The sequence below is a fragment of the Phocoena phocoena genome, chromosome 21 (assembly GCF_963924675.1).
Source record: "Phocoena phocoena chromosome 21, mPhoPho1.1, whole genome shotgun sequence".
Taxonomy (NCBI): domain Eukaryota; kingdom Metazoa; phylum Chordata; class Mammalia; order Artiodactyla; family Phocoenidae; genus Phocoena; species Phocoena phocoena.
The window spans coordinates 16,550,393-16,576,289 of NC_089239.1; the positions used below are offsets into that span (position 1 = coordinate 16,550,393).

At 34.8% G+C, this 25,897-nt stretch overlaps 1 protein-coding gene across 3 annotated transcripts in view; it reads right to left on the minus strand.

The window, feature by feature from the left end:
- Window positions 1-25,897, minus strand: part of SGCZ (sarcoglycan zeta) — an 887,168-nt gene that overhangs the window by 310,232 nt on the left and 551,039 nt on the right. For all 3 annotated transcript variants that reach the window (XM_065899871.1, XM_065899872.1, XM_065899873.1), the window contains one exon: window positions 463-657. In XM_065899871.1, coding sequence (XP_065755943.1) covers window positions 463-657 — 195 coding nt within the window. Of the gene's footprint in view, window positions 1-462; window positions 658-25,897 lie in introns of those variants that run through there.

Below are 25,897 nucleotides of genomic sequence, written 5' to 3' on the forward strand. Positions count from 1 at the left end.
CAGCCCAGGAAAATTCCAGGGTTCAGATTTGATCATGCAGTATATTACATAGAAAGCAAATGTAGAGAGGTAAATATTCTGTATAAAGTATTTCAAAGGAACTTGTGATTTCCTATATTAATTTTAACATGAAATATCATTTCTAAAAGCAGACTCATTTTTCAGATTCCCATGTTTCGCAAACAGTGCTTTATGCTTATTGATAAAACGTTTTCTAGCTTCCTAATAAATCAATGTGCTGTGCTGTCTCATGATGTAAATTCCCCACACTCAAATGGCAGGTAGTAAAATATATGTATCATGATTACCTATTGAATGCAGTCATAAAATAATATATGACAGTCTTCGAAATTTCAAGGCAAACATGTAAAGATTAAGATGAATAACTGTCAATTAAAAAACAATAAAGCTATATCTTCTTTGAACCAAAGGCAACAGATATAAAATCATGGTTGTACTTACCACGGTGAAGTTCATCACTTTCAATATCCAAATTGTCATGGCTAAGTTAACTATCATGGTAACCAACAGCAGAAGGACAAAGAAGTATAAGCACCTCTTTCGCCATCCATAAATTCCCACTGGGTAAAGTTGTGCATTCTCAGCCCTTGGCAGGTTATTTTGTTGTGTTGCTAGTATGTACTGTTCTCGTGTCATCTGAAAGAAAAAAAAAAAGAAAGAAAAGAAGTATTCAAAAATAAAACCAAAGATTTTTTTAAAATCAAAAGGCACAAGATATCTAAGAATAATGGTGAGTGCTCACACAATTATTGATGAGTAATTAAAATTAATTTATTTAATTAAAATTAATTGAAATGTTATAAAACCCCTCAAATGCTTATCACTAGTTTTGCTTTTCAAAGCTATTTAACTACCTGTTACATCTCTAAGATGTGTATCATTTTCAGCGGGGTTTGTCCAATCCTAACATTGACCTTTGCTCTCAGGAGTCTGTGAAGATTCTCAGCGATACTTCCATTTGTCTAAAGCCCAGTAACTGTATGCACAGCCATGCTACTCTTGGAATGGATTTTATCTGTTCTTCGGAGTAGACAGAGACCAACTGTACCACAAGATATTTTTGTGACTTTATAAATGAAGGATAGGGCTTCCCGGGTGGCGCAGTGGTTGAGAGTCCGCCTGCTGATGCAGGGGACACGGGTTCGTGCCCCGGTCCGGGAGGATCCCACATGCTGCGGAGCGGCTGGGCCCGTGAGCCATGGCCGCTGAGCCTGCACGTCCGGAGCCTGTGCTCCGCAACGGGAGAGGCCACAGCAGTGAGAGGCCCGCGCACCGCAAAAAAAAAAAAAGCAGGATATAAGGAGCTCAGTGTATATGTTTTAATAAAATGTCAGTGTGTTTGCAAAAACCTATGGAAAGAAAATCACTTTTATTTAGAATTATATAGATATAACTACTTAATTAAAACTTTTATTTAGAATGTTATTTATTTTAGTTGTATTTCAATGAGTTATCAGTATAAAATTGATCTCTGAAAGAACAAACAGCATATTTACTATCCTGTAACATAATACAATGATATCAGCAGAAGTCAGTTTTGGAAAAGGGGAGATGGTATTCTATGGTAGTATATAAATTTAGGTTCTAAATCAGTTCTTTCAAAGAGCAAATGCATTATTTACTATCTGATAAAACCTAAGAATATGGATAAGAAATGTCAAAGCATATGTACTGGGTATACAATTTTCAGAATAATATATTCATTACCTGAAGGATGGAAACTTTAAATTTTATAAAATATGATTTTCTATAGAACAATAATTGTTCATTTTTTTCTTTTTAGTTTTTTCTCAGATTTCTTGTGCATGCAATTAATAATTAATACACCAACAGAAATAATGCTGAATAAATTATGCAATGATAAAAACAACATAACAAAGAATTTAAATTACCTATTAAGTAGTACAAAATATATAATGTAAGATTATTAATTTATGGTGTTAACTGACTTAATCCTACACTAAATAAAATGTTGAACTATATACTGAGAAATGCAAAATATCCAAGTTATTTGGCTTTCTCCCATTTTTCTATTTATTTTAGAGCTATAACTTCAAATTGTATTAATGTACTGTTAAATATTATCTCTCCAATTTTTTATGAGTGACGTATATTACATGTAAGAAAATAAAAATAGTTTCATATGTTAAATTATAATTTAAAATGTATTAGAAGAGCTAATACTATTAGATGATTAAGACCAAATTCTTTCATAATATAAAAAATTACCTTTTTCTTTATTGTCATTGTTATTATTTAAATTAATATTTAATGTTTTCTTGAAAGTAGCCCAAAAGCTTCAGACCTTAATTCCAATTTGGAGTGGAGATGTGTAACATACTAACTGCTACAGAACGTAAAGTTATAAAACAGATGACAGAATACCACAGGAATTTACTTTGCCTGAAGATTCTGGTGGAGATTTTATAGTTCTGACAATGGCTATTATTACAAAGTAGAAAATACATTATAGGAAGACGATAAAGGGAACTCTAAGGACCACCACAGTTAAAGGGAAGAAAAAGGAAGAGCCATGTTCTTGAAAAGAGGAAGAGTATGGATGTGAGAGTGGAGAAAAAGAGCCCAGAAACCTGATTATGTCCAGCTGACAAGGAAGAGACCTTCCCTGGTATAGCTGGTCTCTGAAGTCACAAGCAAAATGCTGTGACTATTCAGACCATGCACTGTCTTTAATCTCATATTAAAGCAAACTTCCTTTTTACAATATTCTATTTCTACAAATTCTGCTTAGACATGAAGATGAGATTAACATGCCTTAGAAAAGAAATGAGAACTGAATAAGTATCTGAAATAAAACAAACACACATTACAAAGAAAATGGGCTTTCAACAATAGAATTGATTTTTTTTGGTAAAGCATCAGAAATTCAGTAAATATATCAAATGCCTCTAACAATTTGAAAAAGCAAATAGCATAACAAAAAGCCAAGAGAAAAAGTTGTCAAGAAAACAAAAAAATCTGTTATTTAATTAAAACTATTTTACCGCCTCAAGAAATTCAATGATATTTTCTTAAATAAAGATGAGTTTAACATTATTACTTTATATATTTTGTTCATCACAAAATACTTCAGAATATCCAAGCTGCAAAAAGACAACAAGACTATAGAGTTTTCTTTAAAAATGTCCTTCTTTCTTAAGTCTCACAGACCTGAGTGTTTTTCAAGATCACAAAAGCGTTCACAGTGGTTACAGTGCTCTGTAGAGAACAACAACATACAACGCTTAAGAGATTAAGCAAACTACCCTATATTTGAAACTTTTACAACCTTCGCCTGAAATGTTAAATGCTGACCCATTTTCAAGTATTAAACATATTCTGAAATATCTTGGTTCCCTTGGCATTATGAGAATTCCATAAACAAAATAGAAAATTGTTTAAGTGTTTATTGTCATTCTAAAGGAATGTAACAAACGTACACTTGCAGATATACTTATTTTCTCAGAAGAGCTAAGTAAACTTCCTGAAAGAGAAATGGCCAAGATTTCCTGAGAGAATATATATCACTGTGCTGTCTCTCTGGTTAGTCCTCTCTACTTCCTTCTGAAATATAAATTCAACATTCTCCAAATTATTGCTTTGCAATTCTTTTGGTTTTCAAGGTTGTGGCTACCCCTATTATTGGTTATTACTTAAAATAATTAGGACTTCCTTCATCTTAGTTTTGCAGTTCTATTTCATACTAGATTTTATGTTTAAAAGCATTCGTTAGAGTCAAATAACTTCTAAAACACAGTCTTTCTTAGCTAAGGTTGAGGAAGTTTTCAGCCTTCTTGGATCCAGATGTTTATCAGCATTCACGTTAAGATAAATGCATTTATTTGTATCCTCTTGTCATTCAGGGAAGGGCTGATTTAATTCTGGACTTTGCACTTTCTAGACCTTGTGAACTTTTCAACATTTTTTTCCAAAGGTATGGAAAATCTGGTTTTCAGAAAGGGTTATTTTGTTCAGTAAATTTAATAACTTAGTGTGCAAATACTAGAAGAGAATGAATTAATCATTCATTAATCACTAATGACCTAAACATGATTCATCACTAATAATCTCGCTCTGGAGAATTCTGGTAAAGTCTTCTGAGCTGGATGGAATGGGAGAAAAATTAACTAAAGCATCAGAGTCCATTGGTTACTACTCCCCTGTCTCACAGAAGGGGACAACAGTACAAAATACTAAAGCCAAGGTAACGTTATAAATATTCCAATCTACCTGGCATCATTATTTAGGTATTTTGTATAAATACTCAGAGCAAGGCACAGTATTTGAGACTCTAGTCTTCATTCGATAAAATATGTTTTTAGTGACAATTATGTGCAGGTAGAGTTCAAGCTTGCTGCACTCATGAATTTCACATGGTTATGGAAAACACAATAAACCAATAACGTAAAAAATTCTGTGTATATAGAAAATAACATATCAAATAGTAATATGTTCTGAAGATGATAAATACAATATAATGGATTCATGATATAAGCAATAAAATATTAAATAGTGATAGAGGCTATGAAGATAATAGGCATGGTGATATAATGGGGGTGTGGGAAACTACTTTGAAAGTGGTAGAAGGAGAATGCCTCACCAAGGAAGTGACACCTAAGATGAAATTAAAATGATGGAAATCTTCTATAAAGAAAGTTAAAGGAGATCTTTGAAGATTTATCTGAAGGCCAAATTAGAGTGGGCTAAATAGAAAATGAAATATGAGGAAGTGGAGAGAGTATAGACAGTTTTTGAGGGGTAGAGAAGAGCAAAGGAATGGGATTTCAGATGAGAATATGAAGTCAGATGTTGGAGTATTAAATCAGGGACCAGTGTGAGTTTATGTGAAGGATATGAGAGAGAAAATGGAAAAGCAATGAGGTTACTTAATATGGCACCAATAGTCGAGGTGAAATCTGGGATACAGAGACAAGTTCTGCATTCTCAGAGGTGTGGTGGCCGAGGAACTAGTGACAATGACAGAAGATCAGCCAGGCAGCTGGGCTTTACAAGGTGGGAATAAAGTAGACAGGTTATAATGATCATAATCCAATGAGAAGAGTTCTTGGTCTTAGTCATGCACTAGTATTCTGACTCACATCAGCATATGCAAAACTGAAGGTAGCCGCACCGTGGTTAGAGTTTGCAGGTGCCTGGCTCTGGGACGTGTGGCACTGAGACTCACCTGCTCCACAGCACACTTAATCAGAGGCTCCATCACTACAAACTTGCTCCATTTGGATTTCACTGTATAAGACCTAGAATGCTCATGGGTATAAGTACCATCTTCTCCTTTCCATCCCCACAGTCTTTCCTCTCTTTAAGTAAGGTTTTATTATTTATTTTCTAAAATTGGGAGTAGAGAAAGGAGGGCGTTTGTGAATATAATTAGACGTGGCATCTCTCTAGTTAGACAGGAAAGGCTAAAGAAAATTCGACATGTCTTAATATTTGTGAGACTAGAAGAAAAGAAGAGGTTAAAAGAGATTTTTACAACGTCTGAGATAATTGTTTTACATTGCCATGGCTAAATTAAGGGTAAAAATAAAAGCTATTAATGGAATGCTCTGTTTTATGTTTTGTAAGGAAGAAATATTGTCTGAAAGGATGATCAAGTGACACGCTCACGTTTGTATCCTTATGATCCTAAAGGCGGGGGGCGGGGGGCGGGGGGGGTTGAACAACTTAAATATGGCAGTGAGAACTGAGAAGTACGGAAGTGAATTGTAAGTCCTCACTTTTTTAAATCTGAGTTTTACCAAGAATAGAAAAAGGACTCTCGGACTTTGCCCAAAAGCACGAGGGCATTAGAAAGTTAGTTCAAGCCCAGGTACTGAGAACCTGTTCTCTCCAGTCCAGATTTTACCACTAAATTGTCAATCTGATGATAAAGGTGTAAAGAGAACCCAATTTTATATTTCAAGTCATATAATTGATGTAATTGTTTTTAAAATACCACATTTAACACTATTATAATACTACTCACATCAATACTGGCTATAACACAGAGACGTAAGCATACAGACCGGAAGGAAATAGATTATTTGTTTAACTCACTATTTCATTCCTTAAAATTAAAATATAAATTAAGAATCTCAATTTTGCTCAGACCTGTTCCCTGTGTTCCCTGTTATGGGAAATATGAATATAAAAGAGAAGCATGTGTCTCCTGGAAAGTAAGCTAGATAATTTGGGAAATTGGTTTTAATTTCTGATTACAGAGCTAACACTTGGCACATTCAAGTAGCAATATGCAACAGCTTTGTGACCATAAAAATTTAATCTCAGTTCCAAAACCCCTTAACTTCCTCACTGGGAATATCTTAGATTCCAGGAGAAGTGGTAAATCATGTTGGTGTCACTGCTCATTAAGTGTTGACCATGTTAGATTTAACACTACAATTGTCTGTTATTTGTTCAGACAAGGAATGAATGGGCACAGCAAGTGCAGTCTCAGATTTACGTGCCAAGCTGTAATCCCAGTCTGGCCATTCTTTTCTGTACATCCTAGGGCAAGCCACTTAGCCTTCCTCTCCCCCAATGCCCTCTGCTCTCAAATGAACGTTACACTGACTTATATAAGAGCAACGTGGGAGGAGAAAAGTAGAATGCTAAAGTTCCCCTTTCCTTTTAAACAGTAAAAATCCTCATTTAAGAAACTGATCTTCCACCTTTTAGCTAGTGGTCCCCTCCTTCAGTGCCGTATAAGTATTTATATTGGAATTCATTTTAAAAGACATGCTGGAAATATCATTTAAAACACTAGATGCTTGAAGTGTCCAAATTATACGGCATTAACTTTACACAGCAGAAAGGCATTTTGTTTTCTGTTCCCAGAAAATGAGTCTCTAAACAGCTACTAATGTTGAGAGAGACTGAAAACAATAAAGTCCACTTACCATGGCAATTGAAACTTCTCCCTATCTGTGATACTTAATTCTCAAAGGCACATTCCAAGAAGACGGCAGTTAAAAATTTCTATTTAAGAAAAATGTCCATTTGGAATGAATTTTTTTTCCAGTTGGTTTATGGAAAATGCTGTAGTCAGATTTTACAGCCTGGAAAAGTAGCAGCCTAGCAACTGAATTTCAAGAATGATGAAAGATATCTCAGTCAAATGGAGCTACCTCTTGAGATGAAATAGAAGAGGACTCCAGCCAAGGCTGACAGTAAAAAAGAAACCTGAATAGACATTAAAAGGGCAACACATTCCCAAATGAATAAAAATTTTAGAAAAATGTGGACGTTTACAGAGAATGACCCAGTCATCCTTCTGAGCTTATTTTTGCATATTTCATGTACTCTAAAATGAAGCACTTTTACATAGAAAATACTTTTCCAGTATTTAATTGGATGAAAACTCCATCACAGTTTTTGGCATTTATTCAGTCACAGACTTAGATTTAGGTTCCTAACAATAAAGTCACTCAATTCTCAGACCCCCTCATGTGCTATTAACAGAAAATCTTAGCCATTAAAGTGATTTTGAAGGAGGCTGGGAAGTCTTTTGCCCACTCAGAGTTGTATCATCACCAAGAGATGAAACAACATAGGTATGGGATTTCCCTGGTGGCGCGGTGGTTAAGAATAAACCTGCCAATGCAGGGGACACGGGTTCGATCCCTGTTCCGGGAATATCCCACATGCCGTGGACCAACTAAGCCTGTGCACCGCAACCACTGAGCCTGTGCTCTAGAGCCCGCGAGCCACAACTACTGAGCCCGCGTGCCACAACTACTGGAGCCCATCTGCCTAGAGCCCGTGCTCTACAAGAGAAGCCACCACAATGAGAAGCCCATGTGCCGCAACGAAGAGTAGCCCCTGCTCACCGCAACTAGAGAAAGCCCTGGCGCAGCAACGAAGACCCAATGCAGCCAAGGATAAATTAATTAATTAATTTTAAAAAACAATAAACAACATAGGTGGTTGTGAGCATCATTCACACTAAGACTGCACGCATGAGAAGCCCATAGGAAAGCACTGCTACACGTGCACAGCAGGAGGAAAGGGAAAAATCTTTAAGGAAACACAAATTTGCCAGAAACATGGCTGGAGAGCTTAACTGGGCAACTAGAAAGCCCATAATATTTAAAGCAATAAGGATCAACAGGAAAACATGTTTAAAGGGCAATAGTAAGAAAGAGAATAGGAGAAAGAATAAGGCTTATTGGCTTTTTTTCTAACAGCAAGCAGTAAAACTTCAAGAGAACAAGAAAGATAAAGTATGGCTTCCACAGCCTTGGTGATTAATTGGAAAGCAGCACTGGTTGTGAAAAATCTTGAAAACAAATTTCAAAATACTTATTCTCTTGAAAGTCACTTTTTTCCCACTTTCACAAACTTAGTTACATTTTACTACAGTAATTTAAATTATTTATAGCATAGTCAAATTTGGGGTTTCTTTGTTTTGTTTTGTTCTGTTTTTTGGTAAAATTCTCTAACGTGTAATGAGCTCTTAAGAAATGTGTTCTGCTTGAGGTTAAGCTCAGTTTTGGAGATGAGGAAAAGAGGAGATTCATGGAGAATATATTTTAATTTAGAATGTACTGCTTTAAATGAATTAAAGATGACTTTGTAAAGATCCACATGATCTCGTCAAAACAAAGTTTTTATCCCCAGCATAACGAAATGTTCACTACCTGGATGAAGACAAAGCCACTGGGCCAATAATTAGATTTCAAATCTCTTGAATTTTTGTTTTAAAGTGGGGGAAAAAGATAGGGCCCATTTTTGATATAACAAGTTAGTGGCAGAGAGGAAATGCAGACCAGTTCAGCATCTGATGCCATGAAGGAAGGGTGTAGAAAGAAGCCTGAATAGTCATCATGAAGTGGGACCTGTGTGGACAGATATCTCCATCAGTGCTGGGGAGATGCCACCTGAGGGTCGGCCCTGATCCTCCGACTCTCCCTCTGTGGAATCTCAGCAGGAGCCACTCGGGAGAGCATGGGCTAGGAGAAGAGGTGAATGCTTCGTCCATCATTACTCATACTAACCTTGGTCAGGCACACCTAGATTGTGAGTATAACCTGTCTGTCCACCAGGGGTGAAAACTGGAAAGAGAAATGGACTGATGGCACTCTGATTTTAGTTTATACACCGCAAATCAGGCTCTTTTCAGTGCTGGTATTAGAAAACTAAATAAGATTAACTCGTTATCCTTCTCAGCTGAAGAGCTTTGGTGATGATGTATGTGTTGTATTCCTTTTCTTTTCAGTTGTTTTATTGTTGTTTCTTGTCTTAGCTGAGGAAGGGTAGCAGAATATACCACCCCCAAATATGCCACTTTGGCACATTGATTCTTTTGAGCTACTGGCACTTGAAAAACAGCAAATACAGGGAGAGGATTGCTCTGAACGCCCCTTCTCTGCCTATAGATGGATTTAGCAAAAGGAACTCAATTGTCATAAATCCCCTCCCCAGGAGTTGCATCAACCAGGGCAAATTGACTCGTGTCACCGGACAGGAGACTAGAAATGACATTACACCCAGATCCACTTTGTCACAAACTATTCACACCTCCCATCTATTCTTCTAAGGGCCCATTCATCTTTCCTAAACGTCATTTACTCTCCCCTAAGAGACCTACATTTCCTTCTTCTTTCCCTATTAAGGTGGTATTTAAGCCTGAATTCTAAGCCACTTCTTTGAATTATTCATTTTTCCCTGGGCATCTCTTGGGCATGCAGGGGGGATACATTTTAATAAAATTCTGTTCGTTTTTTCTCCTGTTAATCTGTTTTTTATTATAAGACTCTCAGCCAAGAATGCATAAGGGTAGAGGGGAAATTATTTTTCCTGCTTTACACGCGCAATAAATGCCTTTGCTTAGAATTCTTTTATAGTCACCCTAGCACCAAACACAGAGCTAGATATGCTATCAATGATAAATTGAGATTAATACCCACTTTTACCGAATACCTGCTCCATGCTAGGCATTCTACTAGTAGCTTTATTGTTGATTCAGCTGAAATCAAACTGATTTTTATATTAACTCAGAAAAGGGGGCACTTTAGGAATCATAAAGATGCCATTTAGTATATTACTGTTACGTCCATGGCCTTCATTAAATAACTCAATAAATATTTGTTGACTCTACGGATGGATGAATATATTTAGAAAGCATAGACTTCAGGCAATTGGAAACATATTTAGGGAACATGGTGAGAGTGAATGGAATTATATGAGATTCAAAATAATATAAAATTGTGGACATAATTTTTCCATTCGTGAATTGGAAAGCTGTAGCTTTTTCATGTCCTTAATGGATCAGATGATATCTCAGGGATGGTAGTGGGGTCCTCTTGAGACAATGATACTTAAAAACATAACTCTAATTTGAACTTCAAATATAAGCCCCAGTTCTGAATCTCCAGCCCTCTAAATTCGGAAGCTTCTGAATCCAATTATGTATATACAATTGAGCTATTTATTCGTCCCCGTGTCTCTGATTCTATTGATAATAGCACAATATTTTAAGTCACTGTACTTAAAAAACAAAGAATTTTATTGATGCTAAGATCCTATGTCTCTTTTTTGGGAGGTGGGGAGCATATAGCTCCATCTTTATTTATTTTTCATATTTTCCACATATATCTGTTTGTATCGGTCCTTATTGTCAGCATTCTGTTTTAGAATTTATCATAGCAAGATTAGAGTTTTCTGCCTTCTGACTTATTTCTTGCCTCTACTGCTTAGTCTCAACACATATTCCCAAAGCATAAATACCATCATGTTTATTCTTATATTAAATAAAAGTCAGTTTAGCACTTTCTACTCACAAGGCACCTTTCTAGAAGCTACAGACACAGCAGTGAAGATGACAAACAAAAATTCAGTTGTCACAGGTCCGCCCCCCCCCCCCCACACCCAGGAGTTTCATCAACCAGGGAAGATTAAGTCTTGTCATGGGAGAGGAGACTAGAAGGTGACACCACATCCAGACACACTTTGTCCAAACTATCACACCTCCCATCTATTCTTCTAAGGGCCCATCTTCACCTCCCATCTATTCTTCTAAGGGCCCATTCATCTTCAGTAAAAATCTTTACTCTCCCCTAAGAGGCCTACTTTCCCCTCCCCTTTCCCGATTAAGATGGCATTTAAGCCTAAATTCTAAGCCACTTCTTTGGGTTACTTATTTTTCTCTGCTATCTCTCAGGTATACACGAGGGATACATGTTAATAATCTGTTTGGTTCTCTCTTGTTAATCTGTCCTTTATTACTAGGGCCTCAGCCAAGAACTCAGAAGTGTAGACAGAAAATTATTTTTTACTCCCTCACACTATGAACACTGGTCCACGGGGCAGGAAACCAGCTGGCTGCACACAGCTGGTTGTTGTGCTCCCATATGACACGCCCTGTGCTTTCTCTGTGTGGTAAACAAAGCTTTCTGTAAAGCTTACCTAGAGGCCAGACTCCATATTCTCCCACTTGTTCTATTATTGCATTATACAAATTATATGTTTTTAATAATTTTATTCTCTCCAAAGATCTGGAGAGCTGTATTCCAGGCCACAATACTAATTTAGGCTTCTACCTGATGATCTGAAAAGGCCATGGCCATATTATAAATTGGTGACCTTCATAAATTGCATTTAGCTAGTTTAAAAGTACCCATCTTACAGTCAAGATACTGCAGGGATAGAAAGTTCGACTAGAATAATATCAAAGAAATGTTTAAAAGCATGTCAATTGCTAGTTCTAAGAATAACTGAAAATATCAGTAGCCAAGGTGAACCTTGAGATATTTGTGTGTGTATATATGTGTGTGTATACATGTATGTATAACTTATATGTATATATAAATACATTTATAATACCTTTATATTATTTACTTATAGTACATAGTATACTTTAGAAAAAGTACGTTGGAATGAATAGGAAAAGAAACAATAATAAAAATCACTAGTTTAGGGCTTCCCTGGTGGCGCAGTGGTTGAGAGTCCGCCTGCCGATGCAGGGGACACAGGTTCGTGCCCCGGTCCAGGAGGATCCCATGTGCCGCGGAGCGGCTGGGCCCGTGGGCCATGGCTGCTGAGCCTGCGCGTCCGGAGCCTGTGCTCCGCAACGGGAGAGGCCACAGCAGTGAGAGGCCCGTGTACCGAAAAAAAAAAAATCACTGGTTTAAAACACTTAAAAAAATCTAATTTAAAAGAGCTAAAATCCACATATTTTAATTCATTTGAATCATTGTATGGATTTAATGATGAATTGCAAAGTACTCATTCACTACATTATTTTCACGATACAGTATTAAGGTGAAATTTCAATAATGCATGGTCTAGTGCCATGTGCAGAATTTTGCATTTTAACAGTACGTCTGCGCTCCCTATCACATGTGTTTATGCCCAGCTTGTGTTTGGTCATATTCCTAAACTAGAAAGCTAAATGTTTCCATGTAATCTGAAAATAAAGCAAAATGAGTTAGTTTACTTTAAATAATACCCACCCAAATTACTTTCTATTAAGAAATGAAAAAGAATCCTTTTCAGTGAAAAAAGAACCACGTTTTAACACTGAATGATTCTTCATTTGAGGGAAAGAAAGGGAACTAACAATAATAATAGTAACAGTAAAATGATCTCATTGAGATTGTCATGTGCTAGATAGTAATGTCCAACAAGTGTTACTCATTTAATCCTAACCACCACAGCGAGACCCCATGCTGCGTATGGCCTAAGTACTCAGCCAGTCCTTGACCTAGGTTATCTCATGTATTCATCAACACCACTCTACAGAAGTTGACTATTGCAAGTCTCATTTTAGTACTTAATAATCTACAGCCCCTGAAATTAACATACTTAAAATCCCACAAACGAGTAGGAAATTGATTTTTTGATTCTGGTGTAGAGATGGATATGGGAGTTATTGTTGATGTTTTGGTTTTTTTAATTATGTCACACTACTCTCCCAACAAATATTTACTGAACACCTACTCCATGCAAAGCATTTAAAATACATTTACGTATACACCAAACCATCTCTAGTATCCATAAACAAATAGGCAAATGAATGTAATCTGTGCTTCCTCCACTGTGAGATTCTGTGCTACTGGTGGTAAGGAAATTGTGAAAACACTTCAGACAGTAAATAAGCATGACATTAAACATCTTTGATTCACCTAAAGTGAAATCTATTCTCTTTTACATTTGCTTCCAAGCTTTCTTAGCACATCATGTGGAAAGTTGTTCTTATGCTAGTAAGCAAATTACTAATTTCTAGCCCTTCCCCTCAGAAAAAGAGCTGTTGGGGAAGTTTTCAGTCAAACAGTATGTCTCTAGTTAGGATATAATAAATTTGTTTTGTTTTTGTTGCATTTATCTTTCCTGTTACCTTACAGCAGGTGAAACTGGCTGTATCTTTCCAGTTATCTTTTAGGATGCTGTCTTTTGGCAAGACAGGTTTCCAGTTTACTGTATTGGTCTAAAATTTCCTTTAAAAATAGCTTTATTTGCATAGAGGTATATGTGTTGTATAAATATGGGGGAAATCATAAAGTTTGTAGAAAGTGACTAATGATGTTTGGAAAGCAGTTATTACCACCCTCCTCTCCATGTGTCAACTTGGACATGATATTTGTGCTCTATGTACCTTCCCTGTAAAACGAGAGTGAAGAAAATCTGCCTAGGGTTTGTTTTAAGCGTGTATTGAAAATATATAGACAAATGTAAAGTGAAAAACAGGATGAGAAAAAAACGGTGAGAGGTTAAATTTGTCTACTGCTACTCCATGAAGCAAGTCTATCCTGAGCTGAGCCTTCTAAAGGAAAACAAAACTGAAATTTGTAATCAGAGTAAGAAAAGGGAAGACCCAGGTATTGCCTAACACGGGGAGCCGTGCAGTGGAGTGGAGTGAGGGAATATATAGTAGGGGTAAGAGTTAACTGTAAGGTGGCTAAGGTAATTCTTAGGAATGGAACATTTTTTATTCACCTACACCTAAGAAAAATGGCCAAATTGAGATTGAATTCAATTCTAAGAACTTATTTTGTGTCCCTGAGATGGGCTCCAGGAAGCAGTCTTCTGAAAACAGTGACCTGAAGGCGCTTGCTTAAAGCCATAGGCATGCTCTCATGCACCTGTTCTTTACAATCTTTTTTACACAACAGATCAGAGAGCAATAGGCCACAGATCAGTGCAATTACCTTGGACAGAATCCGACTTCAGTGGAAGAAGTTTCGTGCTCTAAACACAACATGGGTAGATGCATACACCAAGGGTGTGGTGGCTGGTTAGCAATTAATCCATCGTTCCCTAAACTTGAGTTTAGTGATACAAATCAAAGAGTGTTGCAACCTTCTTAATGTAAGGAGGGATGTGGAAGGTGGAAAATGATGAATCATTCACGCTCGTTAGATGACCCACCAGAGCGTTCTTGTAGAGTCATCGCTGAGAAAGCACGCTATGAAACCAATAAGGTTTAACATACTTTAGATTTACTATATTAAAAATCTTTAAGTAATGCTTCAAAAAATAAAGTTTCAAATCTAAATGGTGCATTTATTTATAGATTAAGATTTCTAACTGCCAAAACAGATATTTAAATGAGGACTGGATTACTAAATTAATACTAAAAGCCTATAAACCATGCTAAGTGCATTTGTGAAATAGTCATTAACTGAATAAATAAGTCTATTGTGCTATATGGACTCAGTAACCACTCAATAAAAATAGATAAATATACCAAAAAACAACTTACCATTATTTTTCTGCTATCATATAGAAACATCTTAGATATTTCAATTTTTACCTGATCTTATCTTTGATATTATCAAATTAACTTTACAACTATTTTATGTACTTTCAAACAAGAAAGAAATAAAAGAAATAAAACATTCTCAATGATATACTGGAATGATATTCAACATTCTAATCTGCTCACAATAATGAAATATATACATGCTTTTATCTGAATTTCATGAATTGGGTAAAATTTTATGTGTCCTTTCTAGCCAATAGGTCATGTTTTACTGATTGAACATATTCTGTTCACTTATTTATTTCCAGGGACAAACCATGCCTGACTCATTAAAATAATGAATAGTCACTGAAAAAATGTGGAAAAGAGTGAAAGAGTGTGATTTTTAAAATTTCAGCTTTATTGATTTATAATTGATGTAAAATTGTAAGATATTTAGAGTACGCATCCTAGTGATTTGATATATGTGTACATTGTGAAAGGATTTCCTCCCATCTAGTTAATTAACATATCCATCACTTCACATACCTATCTTTTTTGTGTGATAATATTTAAGATCTATTCTCTTAGCAAATTTCAACTATACAATACAATGTTATCAACTAATAGCCACTGTTTTATGTGAGCTCCTCAGACCTTATTCATCTTATAGCTGAAAGTTTCTAACACTTTTACCAGCCTCTCTGTATTTCCCCTACCTTCAGCCCCTGGCAACCACTTTTCTCCTTTCTGTTTCTATTAGTGAGTAATTTTTACTTTTCTGTTTCTAGTTGCAGCATCATGAGATTGATATGAACTGCAATAACGTACACTCTACAGTACACAAGGGATCCGGGAAATTATGACAGACTTTCACAGTCCTTGTATACCTTTCCTTTCCTATACTCCACCTTGAACTCTGAAACCTATTTTATTAAATTTGTGTGGAATTTGGGGGAACAATATACATTTTGGAAATATACATGCAGATTTGGTGATAGAGAGATGGCAAAGGTCTGATGACAAATAGAACCATTTATTGTAACTAGGTGATTCACACAGGTGTCAAGCTCCCCCTAGCCACCACCTGTGTGCACACTTTTTCCAGTCCATACCTAAGCCTCCACAGCCCACCCCAGGAAGGGGGGCATTCCCGTGTCTACCAGTTTTCAGCAGAACACCCAGATCCAGGGGATGGGCTCTCCTCTGCCTCCCCTCCTTCCAGCTACCTCGCAGGCTTGGGCACTCGCTACAGGTAGTGTCACATTTTCTCTGCCCATGTGACTGAATAACCAATCAGAAGTATTATTCTAGAATTTCACTGCAACCGAGATTATATATTATCACTACTCTCAAAAACAGTTTGGGAGATTTAGAAAAAGTAAATATAATTTAATTAGAGTTAACATTAATATGTATAAGTGTTTAAATGTTTGATAAATTCTAGTAGACACAGTGAGGGCCATTTTAGTAAATTCAGCAATGAATGAGGAGGTGACTTCTAATTTTATTAAATATCTTCAAAAAGATTGATGAAGAAAAGGGAATGAAATTTGGATTCATTAGCCCATAAAAGAAAAACTCTGTTCTGAAAGGGTCTAGCATATTCATTAAGACTTTATCTCTCTGTGTACAAATAGAATATACAAAACTTAATTCTTACTAAATAATATCTCATTTGTGAATTTATCACTGTTTAACTAATTTTATTGTTGAAAATCTGTGGGGTTTTTATGGATCATTTTTTTCTTACTCTACTGTTTATTTTAGGATCTAAAAAGGGCATGTGCTCTACATTTTGGAAAAGTTATCTAGATTTGTAATATCCACAGTGACATAATTTTTTGCCTTTATCCCTACCTCTAGCAATATCATCATTTACACATAGCAAGCTCACAGAAAATGTTTAAATAATTAATTTCTGTTTGCTCCCCAGAAACAGGAAGAGCAAGGGAAGTATTTAGAACTTAGGCCAGCTCATCATTTTTTATTTATACACTATTAGCTAAAATGTCAACAACCAATGTTACCAAAGTATCTCAAGTATGGAGTGGTTTACTAAATGAGCCGCCCATGAAAATACGAAGGAATGAATGTATTAAGTATGTTTAAGTATTTAGAAAATAAAAACTAAAATTTACCTGCGTGTAAATGAACAAATGTATAAACAGAGACCCTAATCAGAAGTGCATGTTCTCATTCTTCCCTCCTTACCCCATGCTGAGCCAACAATGCAGTCCCTCTGCCCTTAACACTCTTTCTAATCAGGCACTGTGCCTTGCACACTTATTTTTTAAAATCAAATAATGTAGTATCAAGATCTTGCACTGGGTATATACTGAATTAATCCACTGCTTCTTTACATTATCAAGATTAGTTAAACCTTTGGGAAATTGTATCAAGTATGGCACTATGAGAATACACAATTTTCTGAGAACATTGGATTTCTAACAATCACTTATTTGCAACCTTTATATCCCATATAATCAGTTGTGTTAAGCTGTCCCAATTTGCTGTTTTGAGGCTGCTTAATTAATGAGCCTTCTGGGCAAAGGAAATCAGCGGAGACTTATGGAGTGGCTAGGGAGTGGTATATGGAAATGTAAAAAAATGTGGATTTTGTGTGTATACGCATAATCATTTTTTCTGTTGGTTTTCTTTTGTGTATTTAGTTTAAATACAATTCTGCATCTAGATAGACAAACAGACTAAAAAAAAATCTGTGTAAGTTCCCCTGAGTCTAAGCAGATGTTATATATGCCAGAGAGTGATATGGTTTAAGATGAATATTTTTGTTCCATTGAGTACTCTGGTTGTCTACTGAAGTGATTTAAGGTGCACTTAACTACGAGTGGTTTTGAAGTACTGTGGGTCTGTTGGGTTGAAGATTTACTCATGCATAGCGTGTTCTACTGCTACCCAACAGAAAGACAGTGTGGAGAAAGGGTCCTGGAGAAGGATAGAGTTGAATAAAAAAAAAAATCACAAATACAGAACACGCAGTAAGCTGTGGAAGGGAAAGGCAAGAACAGACAAACTGTAATGTGGGTAAGTATTAGAAAAAGAATGTCCAGGGCCACAATTTTCAAAAATAAAATTATTATCCCATCCATCAAAATACTTTAGAATATCAGTAGTAAAACAGGTCATAAAATTAAGGGCTAATTTCAATTATGATTTTTCACTCATTGAAACAAATTTCAAGAAAACAATTTTGGAAGTTTAAAAAAATAATAATACTTTAAATGGAAGGGTCCTTATGACAGAAACCTTCAAAATAAGAGATTATAAGCTTATTCAGTGTACTAATTATCTGAAGAAAACTTTAATGGAAATATTTAGAGGATAATGGTAGTATAAATAAATAAACTGACAAAGAAGTAAATAGTAGTAGAAATAAAACATATTTATACAGAGAAAACATTAAGAAGTAGTACAAATTGATTTCTCAGAAATGAGTTACATTTATCAATAAATGGACTAGAATAAAATAGAAGTTTAAAAATTTTGAAAAAAATTCTTGGTAAGTAATTATCTTTATGGTTCACACAAACAAAAAAATGGTTTAAACAATCTGTGGGAGATGTTTAACATAGGGATGGCAAATTGGTTATATCATAAGTGCCCATTCTGATCAATCTGTAGTAGCTGCTTGGAGAGATGGATGGAGGGAACTTCTCCCATACTCTGGGGGAAGGAGTACAATGAATGATTATGGTGCAGGAGGCTGACTCAGTCCAGCACACTTGCTCCTATTTACCATCCTTTCTCACTTTCAAAGAAGAAGGTAATCAAACATTAACACTACAATTTCAAAAGTAAATGCCTTTTTTAAGATTCGTATCTACTGCACCACACAGACACATGTACCCGTGAGATTTTCTCCTAAAACGGTAAAATTCCAAGGTTAGGGAATGAGTTGTCTCATACATTTGTTACTATTTTTTTCACAGTGCTCAGTGTACATTATTGACAGAATATATTAGAGTCCAAGTCCATAATAAACTTCCAAATCTCACAGCATGAGGTAATAGATTCAGGGGAAGAGAGAGAGTGAATTATACTAGTTTTTCCAGAGGCAAAACAGAATCACTCATGTTTCGTATAATGCAGCTTTGGAGTCTGGATAGCTTCCCCAAGAGTTACTGCTCTTCATAAAGACACAAAGCAAAGCACTTCCTACAACTTTTCAAACTGTCAGTTATGCCAGGACACTCTGAAAAGAGTTGAGAATATTACAATAAAGGTAACAAAGGGAAATTGGTGAACAAAAAGCAAAGTTAAAAACCTTAAAAACTTTTAATTAGTCTGAATGCTTTTCATACACATTATTACAAAAGAAGTGTGTATATATGTATATATATATATATATGCACATAGACACATATACATGTACAATAACATACTCATATATTTTGGAGTCTATCATTAAGATTAAACTCTCATGAAATCACCATACTCTTTAATAATTCCAGAAAGATGAGAAATCTGTGATTATTTGTCTTTAATATTTTTCAGAGGAAAAATTTCAATTATTCATCAATAATCATGCCTATCATCTATATTCAATTATCATCTCCAAATTCTCTAGCTTTCTTTCCAAAATAATGTATATCCAAAATAATTATGCAATTTACAATCAAAAATACTTATAAATTATAAATCATAATTTATATCAATCAATGAATGATTTACCTCTTAATTTATATAGGCATTTTCTTTCTTTCTTTCTTTCCTTCTTTCTTTTAAAAACTTTTATGTTCCCCTTTTGAGGTACACATCTATGTTAAGATTTTCTAAATTATTTCTGTAACAGGGCAGGGTATTAAATAATGGACTTGTTTTTCCCAAAATTGACTCTGTTAGGGATACAAGACTATAAGATCTTGTCCTTTTTCTCAAGGAGTTTACAATGTATTTGTATATTTAGATGTTAATATAAGGTGTAGATTTGGGCACATGTTGAGGGTTACACACCACATATATTTATGAGGCAGAAGTGAGAACGATTATTAGGTGTTTGACTTGGAGAAGGAGATGGGTCACAAATGGGCATTGAAAGACAAGTAGAATGTGAATAGATTGTCAGGAGAAAAGACATGATTCTCAAGAGGCCAAAAGCCCAGACAACATGAGAAAATGATGGAAGCTGGAACATGCAGGTAACGGTTGTATGGGAAGTAGACTGAAAATTAGTATGAATTTATTTTTATGATATGGACTTGGGTTAGATCATGGAGGGCTTATATTTTAGGCAAAAATTTTAATTTTATGATAAAAATAATATGTGTGTAATGAAGAACACTGGAAGAATTGAGCTAGTGAATAGATAGATGTAATTAGTGTGTTGTGACATTAATAAAAGGAAAGGAAACAGAAGACAGGTGAGAAGTGGTCATACATGAAAACAAGATTATTAGAAAAGATTAGGTTTTGATGTACATTGATTTCGAGCAAAGATAGTAAACGTGAAAACAAAAGAGTTATGGGTCGTTTAGGGCCAAAGACCGGATAAATTTAATTTTTTTTCACAGTACTGAGGACAATGTCTAGAATACAGTAGAATTCCATAATATATAAAAAAGGATGGGAAAGAGGCAGATAGCAAAACAGTTATTAAACACATGTTCTGTGTAAGCATTGGGCTAGTTAATTTCACATACAATACTCATTATATGTTATAATAACCTAGAAGATAATTTCATTATGCCCATTTTCACATAAAGAAACAGACTAAATGAGGTTAGAAAGTTTATTCAGAATCACTCGACAAGCAAATTATGTCTTAAATTAGCAACTGAAAAGTTTGCACAAATCTTGAGCTCAGATACTCTCCACCATCTTGAGCTACAGGAAACAGTAAGAAAAATTCTAACTTACTTGAGTTGCAAGGTAAGGATGCTTATGCGTCATGAAATAAGTATGAAAGTATCCTGAAAATGTCAATATTTAAGTAATTCCCTGAATTTAGATAATCTCTACCAATAAACATTAGTTTTTAGTTTCCCCACTCAAATATAAAAACCTCAAGAAGTGTTTGCATTTTCATTTGTATTATTTTTTTATTTTATTATTTTTTTTATTGGAGTCTAGTTGCTTTACAATGTTGTGTTAGTTTCTGCTGTACAGCAAAGTGAATCAGCCACACGTATACATATATCCCTTCTTCCTTGGATTTCCTTCCTATTTAGGTCACCACAGAGCATTCAGTAAAGTTCCCTGTGCTATACAGTCTGTTCTCATTAGTTATCTATTTTATACATAGTAGTATATATACATCAATCCCAATCTCCCAATCCACGCCATCCCCCTCCCCCAGCTTGGTATCCATATGGTTGTTTTCTATGTCTGTGTCTCTAATTCTGCTCCGCAAGTAAGTTCATCTATATCATTTTTCTAGATTCCACATATATGCATTAATATACAGCATTTGTTTTTCTCTTTCTGACTTACTTCACTCTGTATGACAGTCTCTAGGTCCATCCATGTCTCTACAAATGACCCAATTTCATTCCTTTTTGGCTGAGTAATATTCCATTGTATATATGTACCACACCTTATTTATTTATCTTGAAACCTCAACTGTAGCTACACAAATATTTAACAAAAACTTTGAATGAATGACACTTTATAATGTCTATTTTTCTACCTTTTTAGTTCTGAAAATGATGAGTTAATATTCCTAGACTCTTTGGTATTTTTTTCATGCTTTATTGTAGGGCCACTCAACTATTTTAATAATTATGACTTCCATATTATGCAGATTGTATTCTCTCAAAGGTTTCAACATCTATAATTGTTAAGAGAGTTGACATGGAACAAAGGCAAAAACAAACCTTTTAGAGTCTTTCAGAAACCTGTAAAGTTTTACTCTCACCCTACAAAGTTATTCATTTATGAAAAATGTATATGGTGCATTCTCTGAACTTGAAAATATAACTACAGTTGAAATTAATAATACAAGATTAGTTCAATACTTAACAAAAAATGCTTATACATTCTTGATATATCTGATACACAAAGATTAATTAAATGCTTACTGTCCAAAATGGATAAGAGGATTAATTAAAAATAAAGCAAAGGTTTCATGTGACTGTCAATTCTGTATATATACTAGCAAACCATGAGTATTCCAAGAAGAGAATTTAAATTGCCCTTGGCTAACAATGCAATAGTGAAACTAACCACAGGATTGCTTTCATTTCAAGTTGCTCAGACAAAGAACAAAATCCAAATAAGTCCTCATAAATGCAAAGTGAGATGTCATTAAGCAATGCAAAGCTACTCAGTGAAGCACCTCACAAAGTTTAATTATTGTGATCAATAAGGCATATCCAGGGACGACTGCAGTTGTGTTAGAAAAATACTGTTTGTCACTGCAAGTTCTGTTTTGAATATCTATGTTTTAAATATTGTGTATAATATTATTTCTAAATGATTTATATTTAGATGGGACAAAGTCATTTGAGGATGGTAATCACCTGCTTAAAATACAGATTATACAAGTTCATGTCTTTATACCCTGTAGAACAATTTCATTAAAATACATAATTTAGAACATCAAATATTTGCAAATTATTCTTACCTAATTCTTAAGTGAATAAAACAAGACAAACTTTGATTTTTACTTTTTATTTTATGTTCAAATTTGAGAAAGCAATCTTTAAAGTTAGGCATAAGCATTAAAGAAAATACATGCCATCTGTAATGAATATTTCATTTATGTGTCATATAAAAACTTCTCATTTCATTATGAGATTCAGAAGATTTCTAAATAATTGAGTTCAAATGAAACTTTAGCAGAGGGTATAGCAAGATGTTCTTTGAAATGTCATGGCCTTTAAAAAATAAAATTTTATAATTAAAAAAATAGAACAGAAAACATTAAGAAATACATGAATGGATATGATAAAATGGAATTACCTACACTTGCATTTGGAGTTAAAAAAGCAAAAACAAGCAAAATCAATTAGTAAGGAGGGAGGCCAAAGTGATCTGTGTTCTGTTTATAAATCTAGAACTTCAAAACATCAAACAGTCCCTAACACCATACACAAAAATAAGCTCAAAATGGATTAAAGACCTAAATGTAAGGCCAGAAACTATCAAACTCTTAGAGGAAAACATAGGAAGAACACTCTATGACATAAATCACAGCAAGATCCTTTCTGACCCACCTTCTAGAGTAATGGAAATAAAAACAAAAATAAACAAATGGGACCTAATGAAACTTCAACGCTTTTGCACAGCAAAGGAAACCATAATCAAGACCAAAAGACAACCCTCAGAATGGGAGAAAACATTTGCAAATGAAGCAACTGACAAAGGATTAATCTCCAAAATTTACAAGCAGCTCATGCAGCTCAATAACAAAAAAACAAACAACCCCATCCAAAAATGGGCAGAAGACCTAAACAGACATTTCTCCAAAGAAGATATAAAGAATGCCAACAAACACATGAACGAATGCTCAACATCATTAATCATTAGAGAAATGCAAATCAAAACTACAATGAGATATCATCTCACACCAGTCAGAATGGCCATCATCAAAAAATCTAGAAACAATAAATGCTGGAGAGGGTGTGGAGAAAAGGGGACACTCTTGCACTGCTGGTGGGAATGTGAATTGGTTCAGCCACTATGGAGAACAGTATGGAGGTTCCTTAAAAAACTACAAATAGAATTACCATATGACCCAGCAATCCCACTACTGGGCATATACCCTGAGAAAACCAAAATTCAAAAAGAGTCATGTACCAAAATGTTCATTGCAGCTCTATTTACAATAGCCCGGAGATGGAAAGAACCTAAGCGCCCATCATCGGACGAATGGATAAAGAAGATGTGGCACATATACACAATGGAATATTACTCAGCCTTAAAAAGAAATGAAATTGAGCTATTTGTAATGAGATGGATAGACCTAGAGTCTGTCATACAGAGTGAAGTAAGTCAGAAGGAAAAAGACAAATACCGTATGCTAACACATATATATGGAATTTAAGGGGAAAAAACGTCATGAAGAACCTAGGGATAAGACAGGAATAGAGGCGCAGACCTACTGGAGAACGGACTTGAGGATATGGGGAGGGGGAAGGGTGAGTTTTGACAGGGCGAGAGAGAGTCATGGACATATACACACTAACAAACGTAGTAAGGTAGATAGCTAGGGGGAAGCAGCCGCAAGGCACAGGGATATTAGCTCGGGGCTTTGGGACAGCCTGGAGGGGTGGGAGGGGGAGAGTGGGAGGGAGGGAGACGCAAGAGGGAAGACACATGGGAGCATATGTATATGTATAGCTGATTCACTTTGTTATAAAGCAGAAACTAACACACCATTGTAAAGCAATTATACCCCAATAAAGATGTTTAAAAAAAATAAATAATACCAGTAATAAAAATATAAACAATAAAAAAATAAAAACATCAAACAGGCAATTCATCAGTTACACTTTGACAATCACCATAAAAGTAGGCCTGTTAGTTACCTAGAACTGTGACAAAATCCATCTTAAAATATGCCTTCAACTTGTTCAAATTTTTCAATTAAATTTTTAACAGAGTGAAAATCTTATAAAATGATGTATAAGATTTAAAATCTTATAAAATCTAAGCAGATGCTCCCACTCTAATAGGAAGCAGTTCTTATACTTCATCTCTGTCAGTTTGGTAATGTCTTAGGTCACTGATTTTTAAATGATGTTGAATCCTAAGTGTAGGTCATAAATCAATAAAATTGAATCAAGGAAGAAAAGCCTTCTTTTTTACCTGCCCCAAATAACAAATATTAAAATAATCCAGCAAGTAGTTTTGCCAAAGGTGCTGTGTTATAAATAGATTTATTGGCTAAGTTTGTAAGCAACTCAAAATGATATCCACTGTTCCCTTGTGAATTTTATAGACTACATCATGAATCACATCTTTCTCAGTGGCTTCTGATTTTAAACAAAGATTTTTAGAAGACTGGGTGATAATATTGTGAATTTATGTATAGGATTTGTGTTATGTATATAATTAAATAATAAATAATGTCAGAAGACAAAAACTATATAATATAGTTGGAATCAGACAAAATGAGTTTTAGACAAGACCAGCTTGACCAGTCTTTCACACGGAAATTTGAACAAATCACTTGATCTCTTTAAACTTCAAATTTCTTTTTTCTAAAATTGAAGAAGTATACCTCAAAACCTTAGTAAATGTTATTATTACACGTAGTACCATTATTTGATTTTAATTTGAAAGGTCATAGGTAGAAGTTTCTCTAATAAACTATAACTAAATATTAATAAGATTAGAGGAAAAGAACAAAATATGCAGCACAGTCCATTAAAATAGAAAGATCTATCTGGATAAATTTTGAACTAAGTTATCCAACATCTTCATTTTACATATATGGAAACTCAGGCCAAGAAGAAATCTTCCACAATTTGCCCAACTGGATTTGGCCCTGATAGAATTTGACACCAATGTTCTAGTTCAGTATTCTTTCCTGAAGCATGTAATTGCTATCACCCAGATATAAGAGCAATCTGATGGGAACAATGGTCATCTCACTGATCACTGGAGTTATTCAGCTGATCTGTCTAGCTAGTTGTCCTTCCTGCCTAAGTCGTGTGTGTACTTTGGATGAATTGCCTTCCCAAATACATGAGGAAAGTTCTCTGGTAAAAATGCACTGCCACTCAACAAGAATCGAGCATTTGCGTGTTTTTATTTTATTCAATAAGTTTCTTATCTTATGCATCCCTTGAATACAAGAAGAACTAGTATTAGATTACTTCTTATCTAGTAGGACAAAGAAGATGAATAAGTAAATGAGAATAATTAAGGGTTAGAATAAAGAATTTCCTTAAAATATAAATAGGAGATTAAGAAAAAATGATAAAGGAGTTAAAGAGAGGGAGAAATCACTACTATTTTGGAAAATCAGTAAGGTTTCCTAAAAGATGTAAAGAATACATTTTAATTGATCAAAACATGATTTTCTGTGTCCCATTATGATGAATTATTAATATCAAGAAATTATCATTTTCGTTAGATATACCATATTTATATTAAATTATTTATTATTTTAGTCTTTATTTTTTCCTATTATTTTCATAATTGTGGATCAGGGTTTGGTTTAAAGTTTATTTTATAAAAATGGAACACATGGCAAAACCACCAAAATCTCCTATTGAGTTGTGTGTT